Raw genomic sequence first — 14679 nt, 5'->3', positions numbered from 1 at the left:
TGTAATGGATGCTTCATGGACTTACCTGTGTTCTCCTTTGTGTTCCATTTATCTTTTCTGGCTGCGCAAGGTGTCAATTCCTGGTAGCACTGTCTGATGGCTTCCCTATGTTTGATGGAAATCATCCGAGTTTTCCGTTGTGATTGGATTGATTCCTAATAATGTTCTTCATTCATAATTCTGTATAACGAGCTGAACATAGCCAAAAATGAAGCATAATGGCCATGTACTTCGTTATTTCAGTAATTGATAATTGGGGCACACGTTCAGATGAAAACTTTTTGTTTTAATTCGATATGCGTGGGTTCACCAGTCATAATAATGTTACAAAAAAGTAAACAAACAAGTGTAAGAAAAATTATAGAATTTTAAGTTTCATAGAAAAAAGTAGGGAAACAATGGAAGTCGCCTACACCTGAAGGTAGGACATTTAATCCCTAATTTAGTCATGGGTATAGACTGAAGTAGGGATTAAATGTTCACTAGTATATCTTCAGGTGTAGGCGACGTCCCTTGTTTCCTTTCTTTTTTTTCCAAATGATCCCTAGTCGGACTTAAAATTCTTAATTTTTCCTTATACTGTGGTTAAAAACCCATGATTCAACCCTAACAGAATCATGAGAATTGGTACCATATATAGGACACTAACTATGGAACCAAATTCTTTTATATGTACGTAGTAGTATATTTTCAATTTACCTTACATGGTTGTGTGAAAAAGTTGCTTACCGTATTCGTTGGGAGATGATTGTAGTGTAATGATGTAAAACCTTTTGTGCCCCATTAGGATTTAATTACACTGTATTCTCCAGCAATTAGTTAATCAGAACAAACTTTTTCAAGCCCTATACAGTGAAGTGTGCGTCACTCCTCACTTAGCAACCACCCTTTAATAGTAGCCCAAATAAGATGTACTTCACAACCTCACTACTGAGGCCACATATATTTTTGGTCCAATAGGAATAAGGCCTCACTAACTAATAAGGCTATGACAGTGTACCAATGTATCCATGATATTGTATTAGCAGGGTTCCAATTGTCTTGGCCTTTTGTGGAGTAAGTAATCGTTATAAATGTCAGTGTTAAGTCTGCGCTAGTGTGTGGTCATGTTCGGTCACTACAAACAGGAACTTAGTAATGAGATCTTGTAGCAACTAATAGCATTCTATGGCTACTATTGTAGCACCTCAGCGACCAGTGCTATTAAAGTGTTGTATCCTAGCAACTAGCAAAATTATGTAAACAAACTCAAGATAAATGGCACTTACCAGGTTACCCAGGAAAGCAGTAATTTGTAAAAGCTTTATATAGAATATAATTTTTACAACTTGTAAGTAAAATTTCTTCCAAGAGAATGAATCAGAAAACCTTTACATGTTGGAAATGCTTTGAATGGTTCCAGCCCATGTTGTTGTTGTTGTACAAGTGAGTCAAATGTAAGATACTTCATGGCCTTATTATTGTAATAGCCACATTTTTATTGTCGTCATATATATTTCAGTCTCACGGGTGATCCCACACTGTTATTGTGCCAACAGTGCAGTATGAACTGATGATTGTCCTTTTGTAACTTCAAAGCCAATGCAGTGATTTGAAAGTACATGAAATCTCCTAATCTGTGATGCTAAATTGATTGTGTTATCATACAATGCCTTTGTGGGACCTCATTAAATACTAACTGAGGCCTTGTAACCACTTCATGGAAATGTTAGTGACTGTTATGGTCATTGTGCTAATATCCTGTGTGTTGATACAAACACATTCACATGGAATAAATGTATATATGAGGATGTGGGATGGACTAATCTTATTTGCCTGATATGGTTCTTAGAATGTTCCATAAACTATTGTATAGGGATTGTTTTTTGCAGTTTTTAATTCTGGAGAAAAATTTTCATATTCAACAAAAATTCCTGAAATATGAATTCACTTGTACCATTCCATGTTGTATTACAGTATTTTTTAAGGTTGATTGTATATACAGTACATTGAATACAAGAGAGTAGAGGAATATTTTGGTAATCATCACTACATTGACATGAAGGTCCAGACTTGCTCATGAAAGTGTTTCACATATTTAGTCTTGCTCTCAGATCACAAGGCCGGCCCGGTAGCACTCAATAAAAACTTTTGGGCAGTAAAGGGTACATGTGACCAAACTATTTGTCAGTTGCAGTAATATCTCTTACATTTTTCTTAGTACACACAGTAGCCTTGGTAGCATGCACAGAAGACCTGAATAAAACAGTGGACAAGGTAGTCTCAGTTTACTAAAGTATACATATCAAGTTATAATATTAACTTGTTTAACTCAAGCTAATAATAGTCCTAACACGTTATAGTTTTGGCTCTTCTTGCAGCTACAACAACAACTATACTTTGTTATGTACTAGTTTAGTGGCTAAACTTATTGTTAGTTATTGAACTGAAATGATCCCTTGTTACAAAGAGATGGTGTTTCATATGATACAAAATGACCATCTTACATTTAGCAGTGAGACCTAAGTATGATGTCAACATAGGCCACACAAGTTCTTCATTGAAATGTGAAGCTCCATTGTTTGTACTATCAAATAAATGTAATGTGGACTTTCAGTTTTACTGTCAGCCCTTGTTGGAATGTGGTGAAGTATTACTTGAGGAAGGGAATTATTTTAGTGTTTGTGATCTTTCAGAAGTGTTATGCCAAGAGTTAATAATAGTAGAGAGGAGAGTATCCAACACAATACAGAGTCTCCACAAATGATTAGTGTGATTCAAAGAAATTCCTCTGTAAAACTCTGTGATTTGTAATATATTCTATATGTGAAGATTGTTTTAATCATCACATTTCTTTGTTCTGCCAGTGTGTACTTGTTAACATGTCTGAGAGAATCCCTTTGAATCGCACTAAATCTTTTGTAGAGGCTCTGTATTGTGTTAGACACTCTCCTCTCCACTATTATTAACTCTTGGTTATGTGCATGTAATAATGAATAATGATTGGTGGTACTAATCTTGTAGGTGTTTATATCATAGATGTACAGTTATGGTTCATGCTAACAAGTACCATAGTTAGCACATGCTATGTATGTAATATCTCAACTATCAGTGCCTCTGCGTTTATATTAGTAGTCCAGGATACTCCCTATGCTATTTCCTTTATTGTATTTGAATGAATACTCATTTATTGGATTGGCTGTATATTCCCTGTTATGTCTGTACTTATATGATGCAAATCTGTAAGGTGTTTTTTGTGTTGTATATTATATAGTTATACAACGGCCACGAGTGCTCTGCCTGATATAAACGCACAAGCCTGAGGGCCGTTAGGCCCGAAGGCAAGTGCGTTTATACAGGCAGAGCACGAGTGCACGTTTGATAACTGTTATGTACCACTCACTTAATAGGTGGGGAGAGTCTCACAAGACAGCTGTAACACTTATAAAGGCCAGGTTTCTAACATCGATTGTGGGTAACCAAGCCGGACGTTGCGATGACGTTCCCCCTGCAGCCACCTGAGATATTGAAAGCTAGTACGCTATGCGTTATATCACTAACCTGCATTCGCTGTTTGACTCTCATCATGTAGTGCTCAGCATGCCAGCGTGATCACTCAATCGCCATATAGACTAAGCGCCAGACTAATCGCCATAGTGATTCTCTCAAGCGAAAAAAAGCAGCTAAATAGACGGTTTAAGTAAACAAAACCTAACTACCAAACGATACTAGTCTAATTCTTACTATTCACACTGGCTAAACTCGAATCTGGTGGCATGACAAAACTGGTTACCACAATCGAACGTAAAGGTTAGTATTATTTAGAATATATTTGTTTTATTGAGTCATTGTCAAAGTGGACTACAGTTTGATCTGGGCTAAGATGGCACCAGACTAGTAAGGTATATAAGTACGTTATATATATATATATATATATATATATATATATATATATATATATATATATATATATAGACTAGAGTTGTGGCCACCCGTGTTGGCTTTTTCGATCGCCATTGGCTGCTTGTAAACATTATACGTATTGGTGACGTTATGGCCCACAATCGACCGTTACATGTCAGGCTATAAAAGAATTCGAGTGATCTGTGAAGTGTCTTTCCACCTATTAGGTGAGGTGTCGTAGTGGTCTTCGCCACCGGCACTTGTGCTATGCTGCACAAAACCGCAGCCAGTGCAATATCTGTATATTGCACTGCGGTCGGTGCATTATAACTTATAATGCACTCGTTGTGGTCTACAAAACCACAACCAGTGTGTTATAAGTTATAATGCACTCGCTGTGGTCTGCAGCAGTGCAATATACAAATTATGGCACTGGCGGTGCCTTTGAACTGCCCACGCAGAGTGGTACACACACACACACACACATATATATATATAAATGTCTCACTGTTGTTATTGTCATTGTGTTCCTTGCCACGTGTGTTCATGACAATTGTTTTATCAATGCATCTCTAAACTCATTAGACTTTGTAATATACAGGTCTCATCTTCTTGTTACTGTACAGTTACTGTTGCAAGGTACAAATTTTTGTGAGGCTATTACATAGCCTCCAGCATAAATTTCTGTAATCGTGAAATCTGTGAGACATGACCGTGATTCTACACATCTCTTTGGATACTATGGCAAAGTTATGAATATAGATGGTTTAGGCAAAATCTGCTCACTAGAAAATCAGTCTGCCAGTAGAATTTTTTTGTAAAATTTGGACCTCACACACATATAACCTGCTGCACAGTGTGTAGTTAGATAGTGGGTAGTTTCTGTTTACCTGACAAATATCAACTTGTTTATGGTATTGTATAACAGTGTATAATCTCTGTTTGTGGTTTAGTACTGTTTGACCAACTCTAGTACCTCCTACATTCTGTGGGAGGGATTTCATCCAATATAGTTAATCAACAATTGAAGGATATTATGTAGGACTATTCCGTGCATCCTATTATTGAAAACTTAGTTTGTGATACTTATCTAAAGTAGTCAAGGAATCCTAAGCTGAAGTCCTTTCCCTGTTTTAATTTACTAACTTGATGCAATGTTTATTGAAACAACCCACCTATCCAAGAGAGATATGCAACATATAGAATTAAACCACTGCATGGCTTGAGGTGGCTCACACTACATAACTATAGTATGTACGTGTTGAGCTGGATCCTCAAGAACATTTAATAACTCATGGATACAATTACACACAATCTTGAAACTTGGCTCATTTGTAGTACTGCTTGACCCGCTAAAACTTTTTTTCATTCAATTGTCTGACATAATATTTAAGACCAGTCAGCATTTCTTATGGGGAAGCCATAAAAGTACAGTGTCATTACAGCCCTTTCCTGAACTTGTAATGGAGCCAGACCATACATGTCTGTTGTGACACCTTTGCTGTCACCACTTATCATCTGGTTGACTGAATGTTAACTCTCTTGAGAAAAAACACTTTTAATTTTTAGCTGTTTTTCAGGATCCAGCTCAACTTGTGCATACTATAGTCACAAATGTATAGTCTCACAGGTCACATCCTTATCCGTGCAGGATGTTATTACTTTCAGTGTAAGTGCTCGTAAGAAAGGGTCTGGACTACATCATGTGAACTTAGCTGGAACTTAGGTAGACCAATCAGATTGCAACATTTGCTTGCCATAACTGCCGTAAATTGCATCATGGGTTTTTTCAAAACTGTGGGGGTAGGCCACATCGACGATCAAATAACGTGATTATGTAGTCAATTCATGCATTCCTTTCTGTCACGAGTTTTAATCCAAATTCCCCAGATCCTTTAGCATGGGTGCTTTGCTGACACTGTGTGGAAAAGAGCCTGGCCTGTGAGGCTGAAAGTCTGGCCTGCGAGGCTGAGAGTCTGGCCTGCGAGGCTGAGAGTCTGGCTTGCAAGATTATGATGTATGAAGGACTTCGTTATTAGCCAGAAGCCAAACTTTTATAACAAACTTTGGGATACATGCAACAGTGCATGTTCTTTTGTGTAATGTCCTTAGTAATTAACTGTATTATACAACAGAGATGGTGCAGTTACACCCGTGTTTTCTAAACTGTTGTATAATAATGGACTTCATTTCCTCTGTGTGATCATACTTCGTGTAGTAGGAGATCTGCAAAGGATTCCTAAGTTTGTATATGTACTGAAACAAGGTGTAAGGAAACAAAAATTATGCATGTAAACATCTTCCTTTTGGTATGTAATCCTTACAATAGATGTTTAACTTGATATGTCAGTATTTACTCAAAGTTTACTAAAAATTACTCCATTTTTGTTGGTCACTATGTATATTGTTTTTTGTGCTTCAACTTGGAGTAGCCATTACATTACTTGGCTATCTTCCTCATTGTCACTATCTTCCTCATTGTCGCCATAAGCATGCCCAGTTTATGTGAACACTGGGATAGTATGTTCATGTCAGACTGAAACTTACTGTACAGCAGAAAAGGAAAAGTTGACAAATTTGCTAAATCAGTTACTCTAAGTCAGTCATCACATTCAAAAGTGGGTGTTTAGATATATATTTTCATCAAAGTTGATGAAGTGTGGATTTGTCAACTTTTACTTCCATCAAACTTTCCTGTCATACATGAAAACTGAATGTGGTACGTATAATAGTTTAGTACTATTTGACTAACTCTAATACCTACAAGTGTTGTTATTGTGAGGGAGATTGCTCATGGTATAAAGCCATGGAAGGGATGTTGTGAAATACCCTAGTGATTCATTATCATAAATGTTCAGACTGATTCTCTTATCATGTCCAGTAAAATGAAACAGAAACGTAATTTTAGATGTGTTACAGAAGAGAGTGTTTGCTACTTCTCAGAAAGAATCCACATGGCTAGCACAAAGAGTTGATTTCATATAACGGTGCTACTTATCTTAGAATATGGAGATTTGAGCTTTCCTACCCAAAAATACTACCCAAAATCCAGCCTCACACCAGCTTGGCCATATATAATCAAATGCAAACCACAAACCCTTCCAGCAAGTTTCTGTGAAATTTTAGTTAAACTGAATTTTCCACTAACTGACTAAATAACCGATGCTTTTCAGCCCAGCGTAACTTGACTAAGACTGCATGATTTCTTGCTGTTTGATGTTGCTTAGGCTCAAGCGCTTTTCATCAATCGCGTCTGCTACAGTGCATTCATCATGGACTTTTGTTTGTCCTTCTTTGTGTCCTATTTCCTTTCTCTACTGTTGACTCATGGTAACATGCCATGGCTTCAGTACTGGCTATAACATTATGTAGTCAGTGGATTGATTGTACTTCTCGTACTGTTGTATGCTCTACAATGAGTAGAACATAGCTAAAAATGAAGCAGAATGGCCACTTCATTTTTAATGGTCAGGGTGTGTGAGTGCATGAGAAGTGCAATCACACACTTTTCCTTTGTCCTCACGTTGCAAAGACAGCTTTGCTAACCTGCATACTTGTCACCCAAAACTTTTCCTGTTCATCTGCCACTTCTTGGTGGAATTCTCTCACTGGTGCCACACGCATTACTTGTAATTATGATGAATTTATATCCTCTGTTAAGTACTTTTACTAAAATAAACTTGTGTAGTATATATAGTTATATTATTGTATATGTAATATGGTTGTCTAGTGGTTGTGTTTTGTACTGTGTTTTGTACTGTGTTTATTGTTGTGTACGTACTTTGGTAGAGAAAAAACCAGCTTTTGCCAACTACCATGAGGGTTACTAAACTAAAAATACATCAATCAGTGTTCAGTTGTAATTGTCTGTATTGATCGGATTGATTACAGAGGCACTTCTTGTACTCAGTGTTGTTCATTTGTACTGCTATATGACAGGTGGAACATGACTGAAAATAAAGCAGAATGACCACTTTGCTTTCGGTAATTGATATAGTCAAGGTGTACATTCATTGTTGTCATAAATCTGCTGCAAAAAAGTAAACTGCAAATCAAGTGTAAGGAAAAATTAGAAATTTTACATTTGAGTATAAATGAAGTAAGGGAGATTATCTACACATGCAACTCTACTAGTGGACATGTAATCCCTACTTCAGTCATAGCTATACACTATTAACAAGCTGAAGTAGGAATTAAATGTCAACTGGTATAGCTGCAGTTGTAGATGATCTCCCTTGCTTCATTGCTTTTTCTTATTGTGATCCCTAAAGTTACTAATTTTTCATACTGTGTTACTGATATCCTAATTGTTACATCATCTGTTCCTTATGTGTGTAAACAAAGCCTTGACATGACTTGTGTAACCAATTGCACATAATGGCATAACATTTATATCCCATTATCATACAATGGATAATAGAAGTGCAAACGGAAGTGGAGATTTGTGTATGTACTAAAACAAGCTGTAGAGGAAACAAAAACGTATAATTACACTCATGTATAACTTGTTTTATTTTGACTGTGTGTGACATCTTTACATCGTGTCAAAACAACTCCTTATAAAGTTCATTAGTTTAACCACAAGTGTATTTTTTGGCAAGACAGGACCATTATGTTTTACTCTGTTCATATATGGTGTATTGAAGTACTATTTGTATTTACAAGATGGTCATTGCGATTTCCAATACATTGTGTGATATATAAAGAAAATTCATGGTGTGCCAGCTTTGGATTATAAAAAAATCCAGTTTGGCAGTTGTTGAATTGCATTATAAACAAGGAAAGTATGCTTTATAGTTTACTGTGAGCACATTTCACACTTACATGTACACAGGTTTAAGAGCACAAAACACTAGAGGTAACTTTCTTACTAGAAAACCACTTGAACTGGGCTATACAGCATCAATAGCAAGGTAGTAAGCTAGGGGACCTCCATAATGTAGTTACTACAATGAAGTGGTTGTATTAACAGTGTGATGGTAAAAGAGATTTAAAGTATTGTTATTCTATCATACAGGTCTTCATGAGGATTGGGTGACTGCAGATATGCCAGCACTGGCAGATGTAATGAGTAAGGTGTTACAAAAAAGAGTCATAAATGACCAGGTATAAAACTTTATTACATATTATGAAATATATCTCTATTAAGAGAATGAGTCTGTTGTTGGAAAGCCACCAAGTTTAAAATGGAAATCTTTTGTAAGCTCTTTGTAATAGTTTCCAGGAATTAACTTGTTTGAGCACATACTTATACCTGTTAGATTTAGAACAGTGTAAATTAGTACCACAATTGGTGACTAATATTTTTGTGCAAGATTATTTCTCTATTTCCTAGCTGTAATATTGATGATAATCTATACCATATGGAGCATGAATGTCACTCATGTATATGAATGCATGTATCCATTGTATACATGAATGGACAAACATGAACACGAATGCACAGTATACCTGCCTGTGCTGTTTACATGTATCTATGCCGAATATTTTGTACTCATGATACAGTAAGTAGCTATAAGTCTCAAAATGTACTTATTAGTTTTTCATTCACCAATGCTCAAAATAGCAATGTGGGCAGGCGGATTTAAACTTTTTTTATGCACTAGATAACTAAATTACATGACCAAGAATACAACTCTTTTAGACTGCTCTAGCTAGTTACTAACTTTCAGAGTTGCTTAATGGCTGCATGCAGCCCTTAGTAGTACAAAATATCACTGATTATGTGGCTATATGTATGTGTGTAATTGTTGTGACCTCTGTGTATGTATTGTGACCTCTGGTGTACAATAAAGGACCCCATACTCTCAAAGAGGAAGGCCGTGGAAGAGGCACATGACCTTGATGTGGCAGATGAGGTATATATGCACACCAATTAATGGTTCAAGTATTGGTCATGTGTGAACTATTATTAGTCACATGCAGTCTAATTCATACCTTATTTGGTAATGTATTTATAATATCATTTACCAACAGGAAGCCATATGACATGTTGTTAGTGCTATTATGGTGATAGTAGCTGACAGTAATGTCATATTTGTTACATTGTGGTCTTCATACATGACACAAGCATTTCTATGACATACGAGATCAAGAAGTTATATGTGTTTTCACAAATTGAATAAACAATTCAGATTTTCACATCTTCATTATATGGTAATGAAATGGTAATGAAAATGTGTTTCATTCCCTGTGAATGAATGGTGTTTACAGTTTACATGGCATACATGTAGATATATCCTGGCCTTCTGGGTGTGTGACAATAAATGATGAATGTGAAACTGCATGTGAAAGGATTCCACAGGTGGATTAATTGATTCATGACTTCCTTTAATGTATAGTGTCTTTACCTTAATGTGGTTATTAATGTGTAGTCACTTCCTGACAGAATGTGACACAAAAGACGTAATTAAGTATGCACAAACCATTGTAAATTGAATAGGACTTACTGCTGTGTTGAAACACTCTTACTTGTATGTATTCAAGGTAATGTATCAGCCTACACTGAAGTCAGACTATTTTCAGTAGTTTAAATTGCCCGCCATGCAAGTTTGTACATCAGCAATAATTTTGGCCATCACACTTGTAACTAAATAACATACACTATATTGTCAACTTCTGTGTATATAGTTATATGACACTTGTCTTCTTTATGCTTCACTATATTGCAAGTGTCAACTACTGGATGACTGCAAGTCTTTTTGTCTAACATGTTACAAGCAGCGTTGAAACCGGGTCACTACTGCTGACCCGGATGACCCACTGACCCGGATTTGACCCGGATGTGACCCGGATTAAATTAGGCCGGGGCGCGCGATAAGAGCTATGTTTGGGGTATTCTCGAGCAAGCGAGACTACGTTTTGAGCGTTCGATTCGTGTTGAGTAAACGAGTAGTTATGTGATAACTAAGCCGGTAAGTTTAGAATTTAAAATCAGTCAGTTGGTTTGGTTCCACGTAGCTACTGTGAGTTTACAGACAGCAATTGGGTGTGGCTTCATACATACTTAGTATTGCAATTTCCCAATATATTAAAATGGGTGTGGCTCACAAAAGTACTTAATATCCTGCTGCAAGACTAGACCTAGACTATATACAACTCATACATTAATCGATTAGTGGGCGTGGCTCCACGTAAGCTTGCAGACAGAAACGGACACAGTTTCATGCTACAGACTGCACTTACTAATAAATGGGCGTGGCTGAGCGTATGTTTGTAACTCGATAAGTGGGCGTGGCTCATGAAAGAGCTACGCGACTAGCGTTTATAGGTTCCACGTCGTCAAACGATCAATTTCGTTTCTCACGTGATCCAATCCGGGTCAGACCCGGATAATTTGTAAACCGGGTCAGACCCGGATGACCCGGAGAAAATGTGATCCGGATGACTCGGATGACCCGACCGGGTTTCAACGCTGGTTACAAGGCAGTTCCAGTGTGAGTGCTTATAGCTATTCTTTAATAAATAAGTGTCTTGCAGCACTGCAAGGGTCTGCAGACTATTATACTGTATGATAAAAGAAACATATCACAATGTAACACATCACAATGCAACGCATTTGTGCAAAGCTGCCTGTAATCACACACTTTTTTTGTTCAGTTGTCCTTTTCGGAAATTACCTAATTGCGCGTGACGTATACAGCTAGGTGCTTGCGTATATAAGGAGTTGCGAAGTGTACCGCTGCAGTCAGAACTCGATCGATAGAGTAAAACTTTGCTGAGCTCTAATAAACACTATTCTATACAGCAGCTAAAATGTCTAGCGGAATGGTTGAAACACTCCTCAAGCCTGAAAACGTCCATGAGCTACTCAGAGTCGAAGACCAACTTAGAGTGGACGATGATATGCTAAAGCCAATGCTCCCAGGAAGAAGGTCTAATCGCAACCGAGTTATTTACAATACTTCGTCTGTACCGGGCAAACAACCAAACAGAAAGTACTCTGACGATTTGCCTCCAAGAAGCGCTACCGTAGGAGCAGCAAATCTGTCACGAACCAAAAACCAGGAATCTGAAAGCACTGCAAGACGGCACAACACTGTATTATGAACAGTAACTATTGCAATTTGGCATCAATACACTGATTTTTAATATATCTGTAAATATCTGCACCGTAGCTATAGCTATATGATATTTGTTGAGTCCGTGTAGTCAGTCCAGTATACATCATGTGTTGTTCAGCATCTGTTTAAAATGATGAAATTTTGTGAAGTGTCAAAATGTGCGAATATGCATGTGTGGTGGAGGGTGCAACGTGACGAGTAAATTAATTCGCGCCAGATAGCAACTGATACAGCTATCTCGGATTAAATCCAGTGAATTGAACGCCCCCTATAGCCTGACAAGTAATTCAGTATGAATTTTGCAAGCTACAAAAAATTCTCTCTAGTTAAACTGGAATTGTGACCTCTGGTCAGTGTACAATAAAGGACCCCATACTCTCAAAGAGGAAGACCGTGGAAGAGACATGACCCTGATGTGGCAGATGAGATAAATATGCACACTAATTAATGGTTCAAGTATTGTTCATGCATGTTTGAACTATTATTAGTCACATTCAGTTTAATTCATACTTTATCTGGTAATGTATTTACCAACAGGAAACCATATAACATACTTGTGGTTATTACTGTTTATATTATGGTGATAGTAGCTGACAGTAATGTCATATTTGTTACATGATGCAAGCATTTCTGTGATATATGTTTTCTCAAATTGAAAAAACAACAATTATAATTTTTTATGGTAATGAAAATTTATTTCATTCCCTGTGAATGGTGTTTACATGGCATACATGTAGATATATCCTGGCCTTCTGTGTGTGCGACCATAGGCGGATCTAGGAGGCACTGTCGGGGGGGAGGGAGGGGAAGAAGTTTTAGACTGTACAACAGTGTTTAAAGTTATATTCAGTTGCATAAGTTTATTCAGTATAGCTGGATGAATGATAGACGTACAGTTTTAAGACTAGTTAGAGAAAATTTTAAAAATTAGACGAGCATTTTTGATAGCATTTAGTTAATGAAGCGTATGCTTGCAATGTATATAAAGATCTGTTTGATGATAAAGTGTACTAATCAAACTAAGATGTAGCTAGTATATTGTTATAATGACATTAGAATTGTGACTGCTCTATTGGAGTGTCTTGATCTTGGCACAAAAATTCAAACCTCCACTTTCTTTACATAGTATAACTGTAAAATACACCTAATCAAAAACGGCCAAGCTGTTAAAAAAGGGTGCGGCCTCCAAAAAATCCAGGGTGAAAAAAGCTGTGAAATCAAAGGTGGCGGCCAAGAAATGGCTGTGATGGTAGGTTAATGGAAAAAAAATTAATAACGCCAATTCAGGTGAATTTGTGTTGCCTCCTCGACTAGGATTCGGCACCAAATTCACCTGAATTGTCGTTATTAAAATTTTTGCCATTAACCAACCATCACAGCCATTTCTTGGCCGCCACCTTTGATTCACATTCTATTTTCACCCTGGCTTTTTTGGAGGCCGCACCCTTTTTTTACAACTTGGCTGCTTTTGATTAGATATCACCTCTTTTTGTAATTTCATACCTAAAGCCAGCCTATGGCCAGCTTTAGGTATTTCTTTTAGCTTGTCTTTTTCTTTACCACAGATCTAGAGAGAAGATTATTATGAAGAAGATTTTAGTGATTGTTTAGCTACATGTAATAAATTTTAATTTTGTTGATTGATCATAAAAATAAGTCACACAGGTTAAACTGTTTGTAGCTACAGGGAAATGTGTATGTATAGTTCTTTTCTACAGGGAGCCTCATAATGTAACCATACTCTTTGACTACATGCATGGTGAATGGTTTGTAGTTGGACTCACCACATGGTGGCTTATTTATAGCTGAAACACTCTACAAAATGTAGCTGAATTCTCTCCAGTTTCCAGTGATCTCCCTACAGGGTGATTTGTTTCTAGCTGATCTGTACAGGGTGAATTGTTTCTTGCTGATTTCTGTACAGTTTCCAGCTCAACTCTCTACAGGGTGACTTGTTTCTGGCTGACCTCTCTACAGGGTAATTTGTTTCTAGCTGATCTCTACAGGGTGAATTGTTTCTAGCTGAGTTCTGTACAGGGTGACTTGTTTCTACCTCATCTCTCTACAGGGTGATTTCTTTCAAGTTGATCTCTCTACATGATAGAAATTTTAAATGTAGCCTATCTCTTTACAAGGTTACTTGACTCTCTACAGAGTGACTTCAAATGGATTTGAACTCTTTGCAGGATAACTTGCTTCTAGCTGATCTTTCTACTGAAAGAGTTTGTTTGTAGCTGAACTCTCCACATGGTTGCTTATTTCTAGCTGAAACACCCTACGAAATGTAGCTGAATTCTTGTTGATCTCTCTATGGATGGCTTGTTTCCAGCTGAACTCTCTACAGGGTGATTTGTTTCTAGCTGATCTTTCTACAGGGCGATAAGTTTCTAGCTTATCTCTACTGAGCTCTTTACGGGGTGACTTGAAGCATAGCTGAACTCTCTACAGAGTGATTTGTTTGCTGTTGAACTGTCTTCAGGGTGACTTGTTTGTAGTTGAACTCTACAGGGTGACTTGTTTGTAACTGAACTGTCTACAGGGCTATTTGTTTTTGATACTAGTTGAAGGGTGGCTTGAACTCCCTATGTTGTTAGCTGAACGGTGACTTGATTGTAGCTGAACGTCTGATAGAGTGACTTATTGCGCAGCTGAATGTTCTATTAGGGTGACTGCACTATTAGAGTATCTCGATCGCACACTTGTTACACCTAGTTCACTTTCAGTTTCATAGTGT

At 37.2% G+C, this 14679-nt stretch overlaps 1 protein-coding gene across 1 annotated transcript in view; it reads left to right on the top strand.

The window, feature by feature from the left end:
• The window catches only part of LOC136260259 (RRP15-like protein), a 36511-nt gene that overhangs the window by 2748 nt on the left and 19084 nt on the right, over positions 1–14679 (top strand). Inside the window, exons 2-3 of the mRNA XM_066053935.1 lie at positions 8900–8988; positions 9678–9740. Of these exons, the coding sequence (XP_065910007.1) occupies positions 8900–8988; positions 9678–9740 (152 nt within the window). The remainder of the gene's footprint in view (positions 1–8899; positions 8989–9677; positions 9741–14679) is intronic.

Source organism: Dysidea avara, chromosome 7 (genome assembly GCF_963678975.1).
Source record: "Dysidea avara chromosome 7, odDysAvar1.4, whole genome shotgun sequence".
Lineage (NCBI taxonomy): Eukaryota > Metazoa > Porifera > Demospongiae > Dictyoceratida > Dysideidae > Dysidea > Dysidea avara.
Note: the sequence above shows the minus strand (reverse complement) of the source record. Positions and strands in the feature narration are given on the sequence as shown.